At 44.8% G+C, this 14,262-nt stretch overlaps 1 protein-coding gene across 1 annotated transcript in view; it reads left to right on the top strand.

Annotated features, from left to right (window-relative positions):
• The window catches only part of CDH4 (cadherin 4), a 418,520-nt gene that overhangs the window by 387,484 nt on the left and 16,774 nt on the right, over nucleotides 1-14,262 (top strand). The window contains exons 9-10 of the mRNA XM_036395496.2: nucleotides 8,406-8,591; nucleotides 13,879-14,132. Of these exons, the coding sequence (XP_036251389.1) occupies nucleotides 8,406-8,591; nucleotides 13,879-14,132 (440 nt within the window). The remainder of the gene's footprint in view (nucleotides 1-8,405; nucleotides 8,592-13,878; nucleotides 14,133-14,262) is intronic.

Below are 14,262 nucleotides of genomic sequence, written 5' to 3'. Positions count from 1 at the left end.
AGAAGCCTCTTTTTCATGGCAAGGCTGATTAATTACACAGTATTTAATGTAGTCTTGTCTGTGCTCTGAGTTACTGTAAACAGGCAGGCATTTCTCTGGAATGCCAGATTCTCATCTAGGTGAAGGTTGCAGAGAGTTGGGCTCGGTGACCTTTACAGGTCCCTTCAAACACAAACCATTCTGCAATTCTGAGATTTTAGGGACTGCTTCCTTTAGGAGCCCTGGCACACATCTCCTGTGAGTGCAGGTTCTCACTCCATATGGCAGACACTGCCATAATATTTTAAGCATCAGCAAGGACATAAAGAAATGGCCATTGTGTCACCAGCGCAGAAGATTGTGTCTTTAAACCACAGAATAATCCACATTTTCAGAATAAAACACCTCCTTCAGTGGCTTTCTCTTGCAAGACTGCTCCATCCAGTCAGGAACCCTTTTTTTGGCCAGACCAGAGGGTCTTCAGTGCCTGATGATGGACTTCCAATCTGCTCATTAAAAAAATCCCAAAACCCTACTGTGGGCTAATTCTGAGATTAATCTGGAAATTACAGAGATTCCAATTGCAGTGCAGAGGAAGTTTGAGCAGGAGTCAGTGTGCACATGGGCTGAGCTGTGCTGCCCTAGAAACTTGTTAAAAATCTCAATACCAGGATTATAGCATACATGTAAAAATCAGTGAGAGTTTCAGTACTCTCGTAATTCTTCCTTTCCCAAATACCCATTTTGAGATCCCAGAGGCACATGAGCAGCTTTCATATGCCTTAAAATCTGAAAAAATTAAATTAAAAACTCATTATGGGGAATGGGCAGTTAATAAGAAAATCCTAAACCAGATTTATCAGCTTAAGGCCCTTCTTTATGAAACTTTATAGCAGGTGCCTGAATTGAAACATCCCCTTCTAGACACATCTCACCAGAGATACAGAGCCAGACCTGTGGAGTACATTTTGCTCACTTAGGAGCTGAGCTCTCTCACTCAATTTTTGCTGCTCTGGTTTACATGTAAATCAGGAAAAATCTTGTTTTCATACTGTTGTTCAAAGTAGCATGATTTTTTGCTGCTTTGCAGTTTGCAGGAGAACGAAATGCGAGGCCTGACATGCCAACAAATGAATTGATTGCATCCTCTTTTTAGGGAGCTGGTTATTTCAGAGAGTAGAAGTACATTGGAAAGCTCCCCTGTGCCATGGTGGGGGATGCAGGGGGCACTGCTTTGGCAATTCCAGGGTATCATGTTTCTTGTCTGAAATTTTTTTTCCACCTGTAGCATTTCCCTCAAATTTGAATGGTTTCTTGTAGGTGTTGTGCCTCTTTCTGCTTTTGGTTATATACAAAATATTCTAATCCTCCTCCTCAGCCCAGAGCTGGCCTTGGAGAGCCTCATTGAACCATGGTGGTTCAATTTGAGCTGGTGGAGCTTCCCAGCTGGGAAGCAGAACAAGCTTCTTCTGGCCTGTTTCACCCCAGCCCAAACAAACCAGTTTGAGCTCCTGGTGGAGCTCAGAGCCTGGGAAGAGCCGTGCTGGGATCAGCTCATCCCAGCTCCCTGCCAGCCTTCCTGGGGCTTTTCCACCCAGCAGCTGAGCCAGGATCACAGGGCTCTGTGGCAAAGCACTGGGGGGATCAATGGGCTAATCCAGGCTGACCTAATGGATTTATCAAGTAACACATGAATTAATGATTTTCTCAGCATTCTGCCCCAGCACAGGGCATGGCTGCAGCCCCTTCTGCAGCTGCCTCAGGAGACAGACAAGTCACTTCAGCCTTTGGTTCTGCAGCTGAAGGGAAGCATAGGGCTGTCAAGCACTGTGGAGCTATGATGTATCTGTTCAAAACTGTTCTGTTATATGAATGTATGTATATAAGGGTTTTTTTTTAAGAATGAGGCTTTGTAGGCAGTTCCAGCTGTTTTAAAATCTATGTCTCTATTTTAAAGAGAGCATTGCTAATTACACCTGACAATCAAATAGTCTGCAGAAAAGTATCAGCCACCTTTTCCTGCTGTTCATTCCGTGGGCAAGAAACAAAGGTATGTTAGACAAGAGAGCAAATGAAATGTTCAAAGGATCCTTGTCTAAAACTGAAAAATAAAGGGCTGTGCTATCAGATCAGAATTTTAATGTATATTGTTTCCACTGATTCCTGACATAAAATCTTTCATTGTTGGGTATAAGCATTGTTAAAGGTCACTGTTGCAAAGGCTACATCATTTAGAGGAGATGAGATCCCATTTTGGATAAATTCACAATTTTTGTTCCTAACAAGGAGATAGTATCAGGATTTGAATGTACAAGAGTGTCGGTTTACGGATTAAAGGCTTTTGTGTTCTGGAAACCACACTATGCCAGATTTCATGAGTTTCAGTGAGATGTGCAAGTCCCTAAAGTCAAGTAGGTTGATTAAAGTGGTTCTTTATAGCCTTTGAAATAGAGATAAAGTACAACTTTCCTACATGGGTTAATGTAGAAATTTTTTTTCTTGACAAGGCTATATGCCTTGCAAGGACATAATTTAATCTCTTTTTAAACCTTTCGTATGAACATTGTAAAAAGCTCCTTTGTATTGTAATGCATTTTTATAAAATATCTAAATTTCTATGCAAACTTCAGACCTCATTTCTTAAGATATATTTATTTGGAAATGGTTATCTTGCAGCAGAATGGTGTCTTGTGTCATCATTTCTGCAGCATCTTTTCATACTATCAAAAGAATGTAACATCTGATAATGAAAAAAATTAGTGCTCTTTGTTAGATATGCAAACTGCTTTTTTTTTTTTTTTTTTAATATCCTTTTACTATTATGTGCTCTGAACTCCTGGCAAGTCCTCAAAGAGTCTTTGAACCAAGGTGAAACCTACGTGTTTCTTCCTCACACGGAGTCTGAAGTAAGAGGGTTTTCTTTTGCTGCTTCTGAAAGAGAGGATATTGCTTTATTCTCCTCTGCTCCAGCTTTGTCTTCATATTCAGAGAGTAAAATTTGTATGTTGATCCAGAGTTAGTCATTACTTGAGATTCTGAAAAAATGATTCAGTAAAAACAAAGTGTAAAGCCGGTGGCTGTCACCTGTGGTAGGAGCACAACAGAGGTTGTCTGTGCTCCAGCCTGAGATCAGCCTCAGAAGTGCCAAACTTTAAGGCTTGCTGTAGTTTTTCAAACTCTTTCAAAGAAAAAGAAACCAGCACGTGGAGGCCACGCTGAGCATCACTGGAGCTTCCTGCACAAACTCCCTGTGAGCAGGTGGGTGCCTTGTGTGCCCCTCACCCTGCTCAGAGCTGAGAGGGCTCCTTTGCAGGCAGGTGAGCTGCTTTCATGGCACACACTGCTGAGGACAAAGGCAAAACTTCCAAAGCATCTTTTCAAAGCTGGTGAGCTCATTGCCATGCACCTCCTTGGGTGGGCTGGGCAGGGCTGAGTCCTGCCCGAGCACCACGAGGTGATGCCTGCAGCCCAGCCAGTTCCTTTGAGAGGGAGCACCACAGCAGATGGGTATGAATGCATGGATGCACTCTGGAGGAGATCCACGTGGATGTGAAACTGAAGCAGTGCAGAGGATTCTGTAGCCATGAACCTGGAAAAAACAACAGCCTGGAGGTTCATGGAGGGGCTGCTAGCTGGTGGAATGCAGAGCAGCCTCAAAAAGCAGTGAGGACATCAGTGGTGATCACTCGAGACCTCACTGGAGTGAGTAGTTTAATAAAACCAGAAATGAGCATCTCAAAGCCTGGCTTTCAAAATAAGGCAGACTTCACAGGGGTTTTGTGGGGATTTGAGCAAGCTCATAGTCTGCTTTGCACACAGTGGAGGGAGACCCTGGCAGTCCCTGTGTGTCTGTCACAGCAGCTGAGAGCTGGGATAACTCACAGCCCAGCACAGCCATCCCCACAGAAAACTATATTGGAAATTAAAGGTCACAGAATTGATAGTAAGGCTTAAGAAAACAGCAATTAGTCTGCTAGGAAGAAAAGCTAAATTACCAGTAGTAGGAGTAGGGGGGGGAGGGGAAAGAGCATTATTGATCTAAATATCAAGTTGGCAGATACACAGAGTACAGCCTAGAAGTTTTTTACACCTCTGGGCTCATTCAACCCACACAATAAAAAATGCAGGCCTATAAAGATGGAATAAGAAGCAATCAATTAGGATGGCATTTGCTTGTTTCCATGCTGCAGTTGGGCAGGCACATCACAATTAATGATTTATTAGGAAATTTTCTCCTTTCCCCCCCCCCCGCCATTTTACACAGACTGCTGCAACCAGACCACAGTTGTTTATTAATTTTCCTGCTTTTCAAGAATCTTTGTTAGCAGAAAACCCTTGCCTGGGATGCCAGCATGGGGCTGGGGGGATGCCCTGAAGTGTGAGGAGCTGTGGGTTTTATTCAGCCAGTGGAGCCCCCGGAGTGCTGGGATCCCTGGCTGCACATCACCCTGTGTCCTCATGGGGCAGGCAGGAACTGGGGAGGGATGGGACCCCCCACCAGCCCATGCACTCTCATTTCAGTTTCTCCCAGCCTAGAGAGAAGATCCAGCACTTTGCAGCAGTCATATCTATCTGGGGAGGGGCTCAGAGTCTAATAAGAGCACTGAGATGCCCTTACTCTTCTGTTAATCCATAGCTATAGGTCATGAAACACTGTTTGTCCTGCAATTCAGCCTTCATAAACCACTGCTGCCTGGAACAAATGTTGGGTCATCATTAGTGAATCTTGGAGGCAACAGAAAGATCTTTCCTGCAGACATTCATCTGAACAAGTCTTTGCCTTCACAGCTCTTTAGCAAAACCAGCCAGGGAAAGAAGTAAGAACATTGGAAGAAAAAGGAATTCCCTTTAGAAGGAAGCCTGAATAATTATCTTTGTGTTCATCTGTCTCAATCCCACACCTCCCTAGGAATGGCTGCAGTAGCTAATTGGTTTTACTCAGCTGTGCATGGCTTCACTGCCCAGACTCCAGATTTATTGCACAAAGTCAAGTCATGGTGTGAATTCATCATTTGTCCCCCACATCAATCCCTTTCTCCTCTGCAATGATATTTGTCTGCGTGTTTATGTGCTGTCAGGTCCAAATGACATGAAAGACAAATTCTGGGATTAACCAATTTTAGTACCAACCCAAAGATCAGAATGAATTATTTCCTTTTCAGCAAAGCATAACTTCAGAGGGGCCAGCTCAAGGGGAGTGGGAGAAGGAGTTTTGCCAGAACAGGCCTTTATAGGAGGAGAAGAAAAAATAACCCACAGAATTTAAGGATTTAAGAACATGACAGTTTCAGAACAAATCTCTATCTGAGAAGGGAAATGTGTAACAATCAGCCAGAGAAATCTTTATGAGTGGTCTTTAAAAATTTTCTGTCAATCAAGGACTTCAAATGCAACAGTTGAAAGTGAAGCTGAATGAAATACAGGGGAGTATGAGTAAATGCTACAGGTATAGGTCAAGCACTGCTTTATCAATCTTGTGTTTACTCCAGCAGCTCCTCTGTTGCCCATTGTTTTACCTTGTTTGAATAGATATGCTTCTCTTTATTTGAAAATCAATTGTAATCTTATGAAAGAGAACTTAGAGCAGAGGGAATGCTGGAAAGCAGCATAGTGAAAGATGTTCATTATCCTGAATTACTCCAGGGTAGGGAGGGAATGACATTAAAGAAGTGTGGGTAGCTTTGAGCTGCCATCCTTCCTTTAGCAGGTGTAATTTAATGTCATTACTTAATTTTATTAAAGGTAAAGACAATTGTGGACAATACATATTACAGCATTTACCTATAATAATGATAGTGGGGGAGTGTGAGAGGGAGGAAAGGAAGACTCCAGTTTGAATTCCCAGTAGCTGCTGATCTGTAGCTGATGAAAATTACTCTTTTCTTCATGGCACATCTCTCCAAGATTTGCTTTTTACCCTGAATAGCTTTGGATGGCTCCTTTGATTCCAGAGAAGGTGCTCTGTTCTCCTCAGAATAATACTTTGCTTTATAAGCACAGCAAGCAGTATCCACTCTCAATTCTGCTTAGGACTGATAATTTCCTAACTGTACCTAACAGAGGTCAACAACAAGTGGATGAACTCCTGGATTGCCCAGGATGTGCTGAGCACTGTGGTATTCACCCCAGGGAAAAGCTTTATAGGTTGCTGTGATCTTCCTCCAGGCTTTATATTGGCATGTGCTTGTGTATTTATAATTTTTAATATAACATCATGTTTTAAAATGTGTAAGCTCTGTCACTGTGGGCTGAAAATAGATGATGTGATGGCTGCTAGAGGAGCTGCTGTAAAATCTGTGTGGGGCTTTTCCATGTGACCCAAACTCATTGGCAGCACCTGGGCTGTGACCTACTGAATGTGTTCAGGGATCATATAGGGCAGGCTCTCTTAAATGAGTTAAATGCAGCTGATGGTTTGTTCTTGATGACTTAATTCTGTTTGGTTCTGCAGGGCATAAGCCCAGGATTGACAGATGAAATCTGTGGTCCTGAGTTGAAGATTTGAGATGGTTTCACTGAGTGTTTAACTCCTTTGGAATTACAGAATGATACCTTGTTGTCAGCAGTGCAGCCTAAAAGAGACTGGGGGTCCTCAGCTTGTCACTGCTGCCATGCCATACAACATTAATTTAATGTAATGGGCAATAACTAGTGTGGATTTAGGAAGAGATGATCCTGTTTAACTAATCTGCTTCAGTTCAGACGAGGTTGATAGTAGAGTGTACATATGACATAATCTAATGGATTTTTCAAGAGGCTTTTGATAAATTTGCATATATTTCCCTTGCTTAAGCTGTGTGCCGCAGAGACTCCAAATTGGGCAAGAGAATGGGTAAAGAACAAGTGAAATCAGGGGAAATAAAGAGAAAAGAAGAGCTGTAGCATGTAGCAGAATAAGAATTATCCTGCAGCTTCCCACTGTTCTTCCCCACCACTCTGCATGGCTGGAAAGAGATGCCATCTGCATTCACTAATGAAAACTTGTTTAGGACAGGTGCATAGCAGAAAAGAGGGCAAGATGCCATTCAGGATACCACTAAAGGGCAAATTTAAATTCACATTAGCATAAGGCAGATTGAATATTTTTGCTGTCAGCGGTGAAATAATATATACTAAATACAAGCATCCGTAACAGAGAGATGCCAAAGGATGGGGATGGGTTAGGAGGGGAAACGGACTCTTGTGCTAACAAAGGAATGATTTATTATCATTTACACAACCTGGCATTTGTGCACACCAAAGGCCAGATTTTAGAAGTCATCTGCTCCTGCAGTTTGGGGCCAGAATTTCAGTTGCAGACTCGGAGCCAGCCGCTCCCGGCGTTTCCCCAGTGTTTAATTTGCCATATGTCAATCAGAGTGTTGATTTGCAAGTGCTGCTAATAGGCAGTGCTGAGACATGAGGACAGTTGAAAATTTGGGAATGTGTCTTACTGGCAGTTTGAGCCCCAAATACTGGAAGTATTCACAGGCCAGGATCCCTGATCAGCCATGAGATAAATCAGGGACTGGAAAGCAGAAAAGAATGCAGTTAATGTGTCAGGATGTGCCTGAATGGGACATGCTCCATGGAAATCAGTGCTAAATGAGAGAATTAAGCACCAGGAAAGGCTGTGGCAAAATCACAAGAAACACTTCAAATAATGAGACAAAATCAGGGGCAAGAAAGAAATAAAATGAAGTAAAATCACTGAGGAAGCAATAAAATGCCATCACTGAAATCTGAGTGAGGCATAATACCTTGGGATAGACGGAGATAGTCATCCTAAAAATTCAGACATTTCAGTGTGCCATTTTCCCCTGCTGTTGACAATTAACTCTCTGGTTGCTGTAATTAAGCAAGAATATCAAGAATGTTTTTTGTTGGATTCCTTGGAGCATTTGCTGAATCTTGCAGTGGCTGTGCCATAGTGGGTTTGTTCTCCTTCAGGCTGAGACATGAAGTTGGGCTTTGGGGAAATACTCAAAGGAAAAAAAAACAGGAATAGTCTTGCCTTTTCCTCATAATAAACCTGAGGACCAAGCTGTGGATCTTCCTCGAGATGTGATTTCAGATATCAAGGAAGCAGCTCAGAAAGCTATTCTGCAAATCCAACCTACTGGAATCCCAGAGGGCATTTATACAGAAGTAAAGCAGAGAATAACTGAGCCATTCACCTCTTTCACAGATTGCTTTACTCAAGCAGTGGAAAGGCAATGCCGTGTTCTCTTGGGGGTCAGGGCCTGTCAGCACAAAAAGTCTAAAATCCTCAGTAACCAGGGTTCCAACAGAAAAGCAGAATTGAGAAAGAGCTGTGTTGCTCATTACAGATGGTCCTCTTCATGGGACTGGCGTCCCAATGTGCATGGTGATGGAGGGGAGAGGGGAGGAGGTATGGGGATGGACAGAAAGCTCCCTCCATGACCACCCCTGTCTTTCCTTTGCAGTATTCAGGAGAAGTGCCTGAGAACAGAGTGGAGGTTGTGGTGGCAAACCTGACGGTGCTGGACCGGGACCAGCCGCACTCTCCCAACTGGAACGCCATCTACCGCATCATCAGCGGGGATCCCTCGGGCCACTTCACCATCCGCACCGACCCCGTCACCAACGAGGGCATGGTCACCGTGGTGAAGGTGAGGGGGAGCCAGAGACACTGTGTTTGTCACCCTTACAGCTGCAGGGATGGCCAGGAGCCTGCAGTTGTTTGTGCCTTCCCTGCCTGGAAGTGCGAGTGTTTGGATCTGTTGTTCCCCATCTCTCTGTGTGTAGGAGGCCTGAAACTCTCCAGCATATGGCACTGGTTCTGGGTTTTCTGGGTTTCCCAGCTCAGCCCAGCCCACCATGAGCTTTCAGAAAGCCTCACACGCTGAAGGGATTCCCAGCACCAGAGCCTGACCTCCACCTCCTGCTTCTCTTTGGCTCTTTGAGCTCTGTAAGAGGGAACGAGCCTGGGCTGGGCAGCCCTGCCCCTCTTGAGCCAGAAAAACCCCTGTTTGCTGTGGATCAAGGGCACTGTTTCACTGCCTGGGTCAGTCAAGTGATCCTTTGTGAAAGCAGGGAGTGTAGGAGACCTCAGGAGGGGTGAATTTTCTGTAACAGAAGGGGAGGAAATTTTCCCTTTGACTGAGTTGTTTGGCAGCAAAACTGTTGGAGAGGTTTTCCTTTTCCTAGTATTAAGCAATAAATATACAGTATGGGACAGATCCTCAATTCAGGACAGCTCCACTTAAAGCCACCCCCCAGGTGGATCAGCAGAAGATCTTGTCTAAAGACTCCCAAGAAATCAAACCAGAAATATCCACCATTCTTCCCTCCATGTGCTGGTAGAGCTGGAAGCCTCAAGATGCCTGCAGCAAGTGCCAAATTGTGTTTCCTTCCTTGCCTCCATGTTTCCAAAGAACTTGACTCTATCTTCATTGGAGCATTCGCTTCTCTTTCAGTTGTGAGGCCAGTGAGTGTTTCTGCAGTGATTACACACAGCCAGGACATCACTGGATCCCTTCAGCATTCACTGAAGCTCTTCCCAGAAAAGATGCCTGTGGATGTTTCCTATGACTACAAAAACCAGCAAAGACATCACACACAGGCTGTTGAGATGTGCAGGAGCTGCACAGCACACACTGTGCACTGCACATGGGAAGGATTAATGGGGTGGATAAAGTCAGCACCTTCTGATAAGTCTGGCCTTCCCTCACAAAAAGTTTTAATCAACAACACAGGTAGAAATGAGCAGCATAAAGAGCAGTATAATTCAAGAATAGCTCTGTGCTGAGCCCTGTTTCCTTGTTATTAGCTGAACAAGTTGCAGTCATTCCTAATGTGCAGTTTGTGTCTTAGGAGAAATGGCATCAGTGAGATGCCATGAGGTCACACTGGCAGGAACATGTGAGCCTGTCCTGTTCCCTGACCCCTGGGCTATGTGTGTGTGTCTGCAGATGCTGCTCTGCTGAAACTTCAAGGGACACACCATCCTACCTGCCAGATGGTATTTCAGCAGGGTCCTCTTATTTATCACTTTTTATTGCTCTGTGATGATGGTTGACAGCCTTACTATGAAGTCTCTTCAAGCTTAGACATGTGTATATGGTTGCATATATGTGTGTAAGCATACATATATCCAAATCTATATTTTCTGCTTAAACAGAAAACATTCAATGAAGAAAAGTGCAAAAATTTAATTTCCACTGACATCAGCAGCCAGTCTGAAATTGAAATGCCAACATTTTTACTGCAAGTAGGGGAGGACCCCTTATTTTTAATCTTGCAAAGTGTCAGGACTGTAGTTTAAAGGCACATCAAAGTGAACAACAGGGGATTTGCATGATCAACACTGCTGCACAAGGACTTGTGCATAATGAACCCTCCCTTATTCACAACTTGCAGGCAGAAAGCAGGGCAGATTTGTCAAGACACCACTGATGCTGGTGTTGATTTTCCACTGCTCTGTAACCCACAGTGATCACAAAGCAGAGAACCACATGAAAATCCCATCCCATCAAGCTGAGCTCAGAGCTTGAAATTGCATTGGATGTCTTCACTACATCACCTCACCTGATCCTCCTGAGCACAGGGTTCCCTACCCCTATCTGGCTGGGAGGCTTTTTGGTGTATTTTCAGCAAGGAGAATGAGTGAAATTGCTTATGATTAAATTTTCATGGTGAAGAAGGGAAGACTCTTAGGATTCCACCTTCTTTGAAATATTTTGTTCTCTGTTAATAAGTGAATATGCTTAAAGATTTGGAGGATGTATTCTCATCAGACTGGGTGGCCAGTCAGAGCTTGTTCTTTGCTGTGTTGGAGCAGTCTCTTGCTGGTTTGATCACTGATGTGGGTTGAAAACACAGGTAAAAAAATTAAAGTCAAGTAATGAACCATTTATTTACAGACCCTACATGGCTGGATTTTCACATAGCTCTTCAAAGCCACTCACAGATCACTCCTCCTGCAAGCAAAGGAGTGACAGCAGCAGCACAGGGACAGAGGCTCTGTGCAGAATCCCACCACTTCACCAGCATTTCAGGGGCCTGAAATGGAGGGCCAGAAACCCTTCCAAGCCAGATTTCCCTTTGGAGTTCAGATTATGCTCGTGGGGGCCATTTTGAAACTGCCCTCAGCAAAACCCCATCTGTATCTCCAGTGTGATCACCAAAAGTATAACGTTTCCCTTTTCTGTTTTTGCCTTTCCAAACCATTTCCAAAACTGTGCAAGACCCTAATCTTCAAAGAAGGCCTTGATCAAGGGCAGAGGGAAACCTCCCACTCAGATGAGACACCGCAGAGTCTGAAGACAATCTCCAGAGCAGCAGTGGCTGCCCTGTGGCAGCCAGCTAAGTAAAATGTTATTATAAACTCTGCATGGATCAGAGCTGTGAATTTATAATGGAGGTGCTGCTGAAGCTTCAGTTATTATTTGCCTCAACTCTAACACCAGGCAGATTTGTTCACTTCAGTTGAAAGTACCCCGAGAGAAGGAGGACGCATGGCAAGCCCTCAGCATCGCTCTGCTGCAGCCAGGTTGGAGGTGCTGGTGAAGGAGGAGGATGTGCAGCAGCTCCAGGGGATATTTCACAGCCAGATCACACACCAAACATCCAGCAAGGAGTACCTGCAAAAGTGCTGCTTTTTCATTTCATGTCAAGTGCAAAGTATGCAAGAGTCCCACATGTCCTTGTCCCAGATGTAGTGGCTCTGTGGGCTTTTTCAGGATCCTGCTGTCATAGAATCAAAGAATCATTTTGGTTGGAAAATACTTCTAGGATCATCAAGTCCAGCTGTTAACCTAACAAGCTCAAGTCCACTGTGTCCCTAAAACCCCATCAAATGACCAGTGTGCAGCATTTGCAGTGAGATGCATGGAGGTGGAAGGGGTGAGTGTGGTGTGAGGAACACTGAGTGCTCTGTGCACCATTATCCTCAGAGGGAGGCAGTTTTAGGGAGCAGAGGCAAGAGCAGTTCTGGTATAAATTGCTTATTAAGTTGTGAAAGAAGTTCTGCCTTAGGGCTGGACAGTGGCTGCAAGGGGCTGCTGTCCCATGGGGCTAAATGGCCCAAACTGCCAGCACAGCACAGACTCTTGATTTTACCTTTTTTTTTTTTTTTTTTTTTTTTTTTTTTACAAAACTGTGTAAAATAGGATTTGGTGGACACAGGAGAAATGAGCAGATCAGCTCTGTCTTGCAGACTGAAGTGTGGTGGACACTGTTTGGTGACACTGATGCCTCCTAGACAACCCTTGGGGTGCCTGATCCTGGTCCAGCTCTGCTCCTTGCATGTTTTTTCTGCAGCCCAAGTTTTGTTGCTACCAGAAGAAAGAGGAAAAAGTTTAGAGAGCAGCCTTACATGTTTTGGGGGGGAAAACCCCACTACTTTACATCAGGCCACATCCTAGCAGAGCTGTGTGTCCTGAGCATCAGAAGCAGGGAGTTTCCCACACCATTCCCCATGGAGCTGCTCAGCCCCCAGCTGCCTCTGAGACCCCTTGGGGAGGGAGGAGCAGGGTGGCTGTGGACAGCCTAGCAAAAAGAGCAGCAGAAAAAAAAAAAGAAAAAAAGGAAAAAAAAAAAAAAGAAAACTGCAGGAATATAAATTAGAGGGGGTGTGAAAAGAAATTGAGGAAATGCATTAGTCAAATTGTTTCAAGGCCTTGAATAGTGTTTAAATGGGAACTTTCAGCGTGCATTGGTTTTGAATGCAGCACAAGTCCGTGAGTCAGCACGGGTGGGTGTACTGGGAATCTTTATGCTTCCTTTTATTTATTAAATGTTGGCCCTGCCTGTCAGGAAGCCATTTAGCATGGGGAACATTTGCACTTCAATCGAGTAGAGATTCCGCTGGTTTACCTCTTGCCCCTGAAATTTGTTTCTCTCGTGTAGGCTCCTATGATTTGATTTCCCTCCTGACAATACTGGGTTTTAAACAGGACATGGCAGGCAGCTCCTGCTGCTGTAAATCCCTGTCCAAGTCGGTGTAGCTGTGGTGTTTCACACCCTGAGTGAGTGCTCTGCAGACTCAGCGCTGGAGAAGGTATTAGGGAGGATGGATATGCTTCTAAATTTATAAATCATGGCAAAGCAGTTTTTAACAAGCAGAGGTGTGATCCTGCATAACTCAAGCCTCCTTGGCAGATGATTAGCGACTTCCCTCATAATAATTAGTGGGATGGTTTAGAAATTATTATTATACTGGGCTCAGTCAGTCGTGCCAGGAAAGGCTTTTCACTCCGTTTGGCTCCTGGGACAGACACATTGTCTCCATGTGTGTGTTGAGAAGAGATCTGTGGCCTCCCAGCAGCAAAACCCAGCTGTAAGGGCTGTAGGCAGCCTCCAGAGACCACGAGGTGCCTTGGAGGAGGATGAGAGGTCCCAGTGGAAGGACCACCTGCTTAACCTGACCAGGGATTGTTCCTGGCAGCTCCACCTCTGCTTATAAACTCATTTAAGAGGGAAAATAAAGAGCCCTTCAGGCTCATGAGTCCACAGAGACTGTCCTGGTTCCACAGTCAGCAGTTTCAGTGCTAATAGCACTGCTAAGTGCTCATCCCAACCCTCTGAACAGGCTCCACCTGTTGCATTAGAGCAGCCCTGGGTGAGTTTGTTCATTTGATGCTCAGCTCTCACAGGCAGGTTGCCTTTTGGAAACCACTTAGCATTGGAACAAAATACAGGGTAAATGCTTCCTGCTGTTTGCAGTTTTTCCTTTGTGGAATTTTTTTTAATACTTGACCCTCCAAAAACTGGAAGGCCAAATCCTCCACTGGATTGAAGTTGCTCTGGATTTACACCTTCAAAAGAACTGAGCTCAGGAGGAAAAAGATCAGGCAATGACTTTGATATCATCTACCTTCTAGTCTTGCAGCTTCCAGCCAGAAGGTAGAATTTATTCTCTGCTTGGCTCTACACTTGCTGGTTTGTTTGTTTCAGGCAGTCGATTACGAGATGAACAGAGCTTTCATGCTGACAGTGATGGTGTCAAACCAAGCTCCCCTGGCCAGTGGCATCCAGATGTCCTTCCAGTCGACAGCAGGAGTCACCATCTCAGTCACAGATGTCAACGAAGCCCCGTATTTCCCAACCAACCACAAGCTGATCAGGCTGGAGGAAGGGGTGCCCACGGGGACGGTGCTGACCACGTTCTCGGCGGTGGATCCCGATCGCTTCATGCAGCAGGCAGTAAGGTGGGACACCAGGCAGCCTGGGGGCTCCCCTGCAGCTGGGGGGTTCAGATGCACAAATCTGGGGGAGACAAGCAGCTGAAAGCTGATTTCCAAACTGGCTGGTGGGATGTGAATGAGATCTTGGCAGGGA

Source organism: Molothrus ater, chromosome 17 (assembly GCF_012460135.2).
Source record: "Molothrus ater isolate BHLD 08-10-18 breed brown headed cowbird chromosome 17, BPBGC_Mater_1.1, whole genome shotgun sequence".
NCBI classification, from domain to species: Eukaryota; Metazoa; Chordata; class Aves; order Passeriformes; family Icteridae; genus Molothrus; species Molothrus ater.
This window is presented reverse-complemented; position numbering and strand designations above follow the sequence as displayed.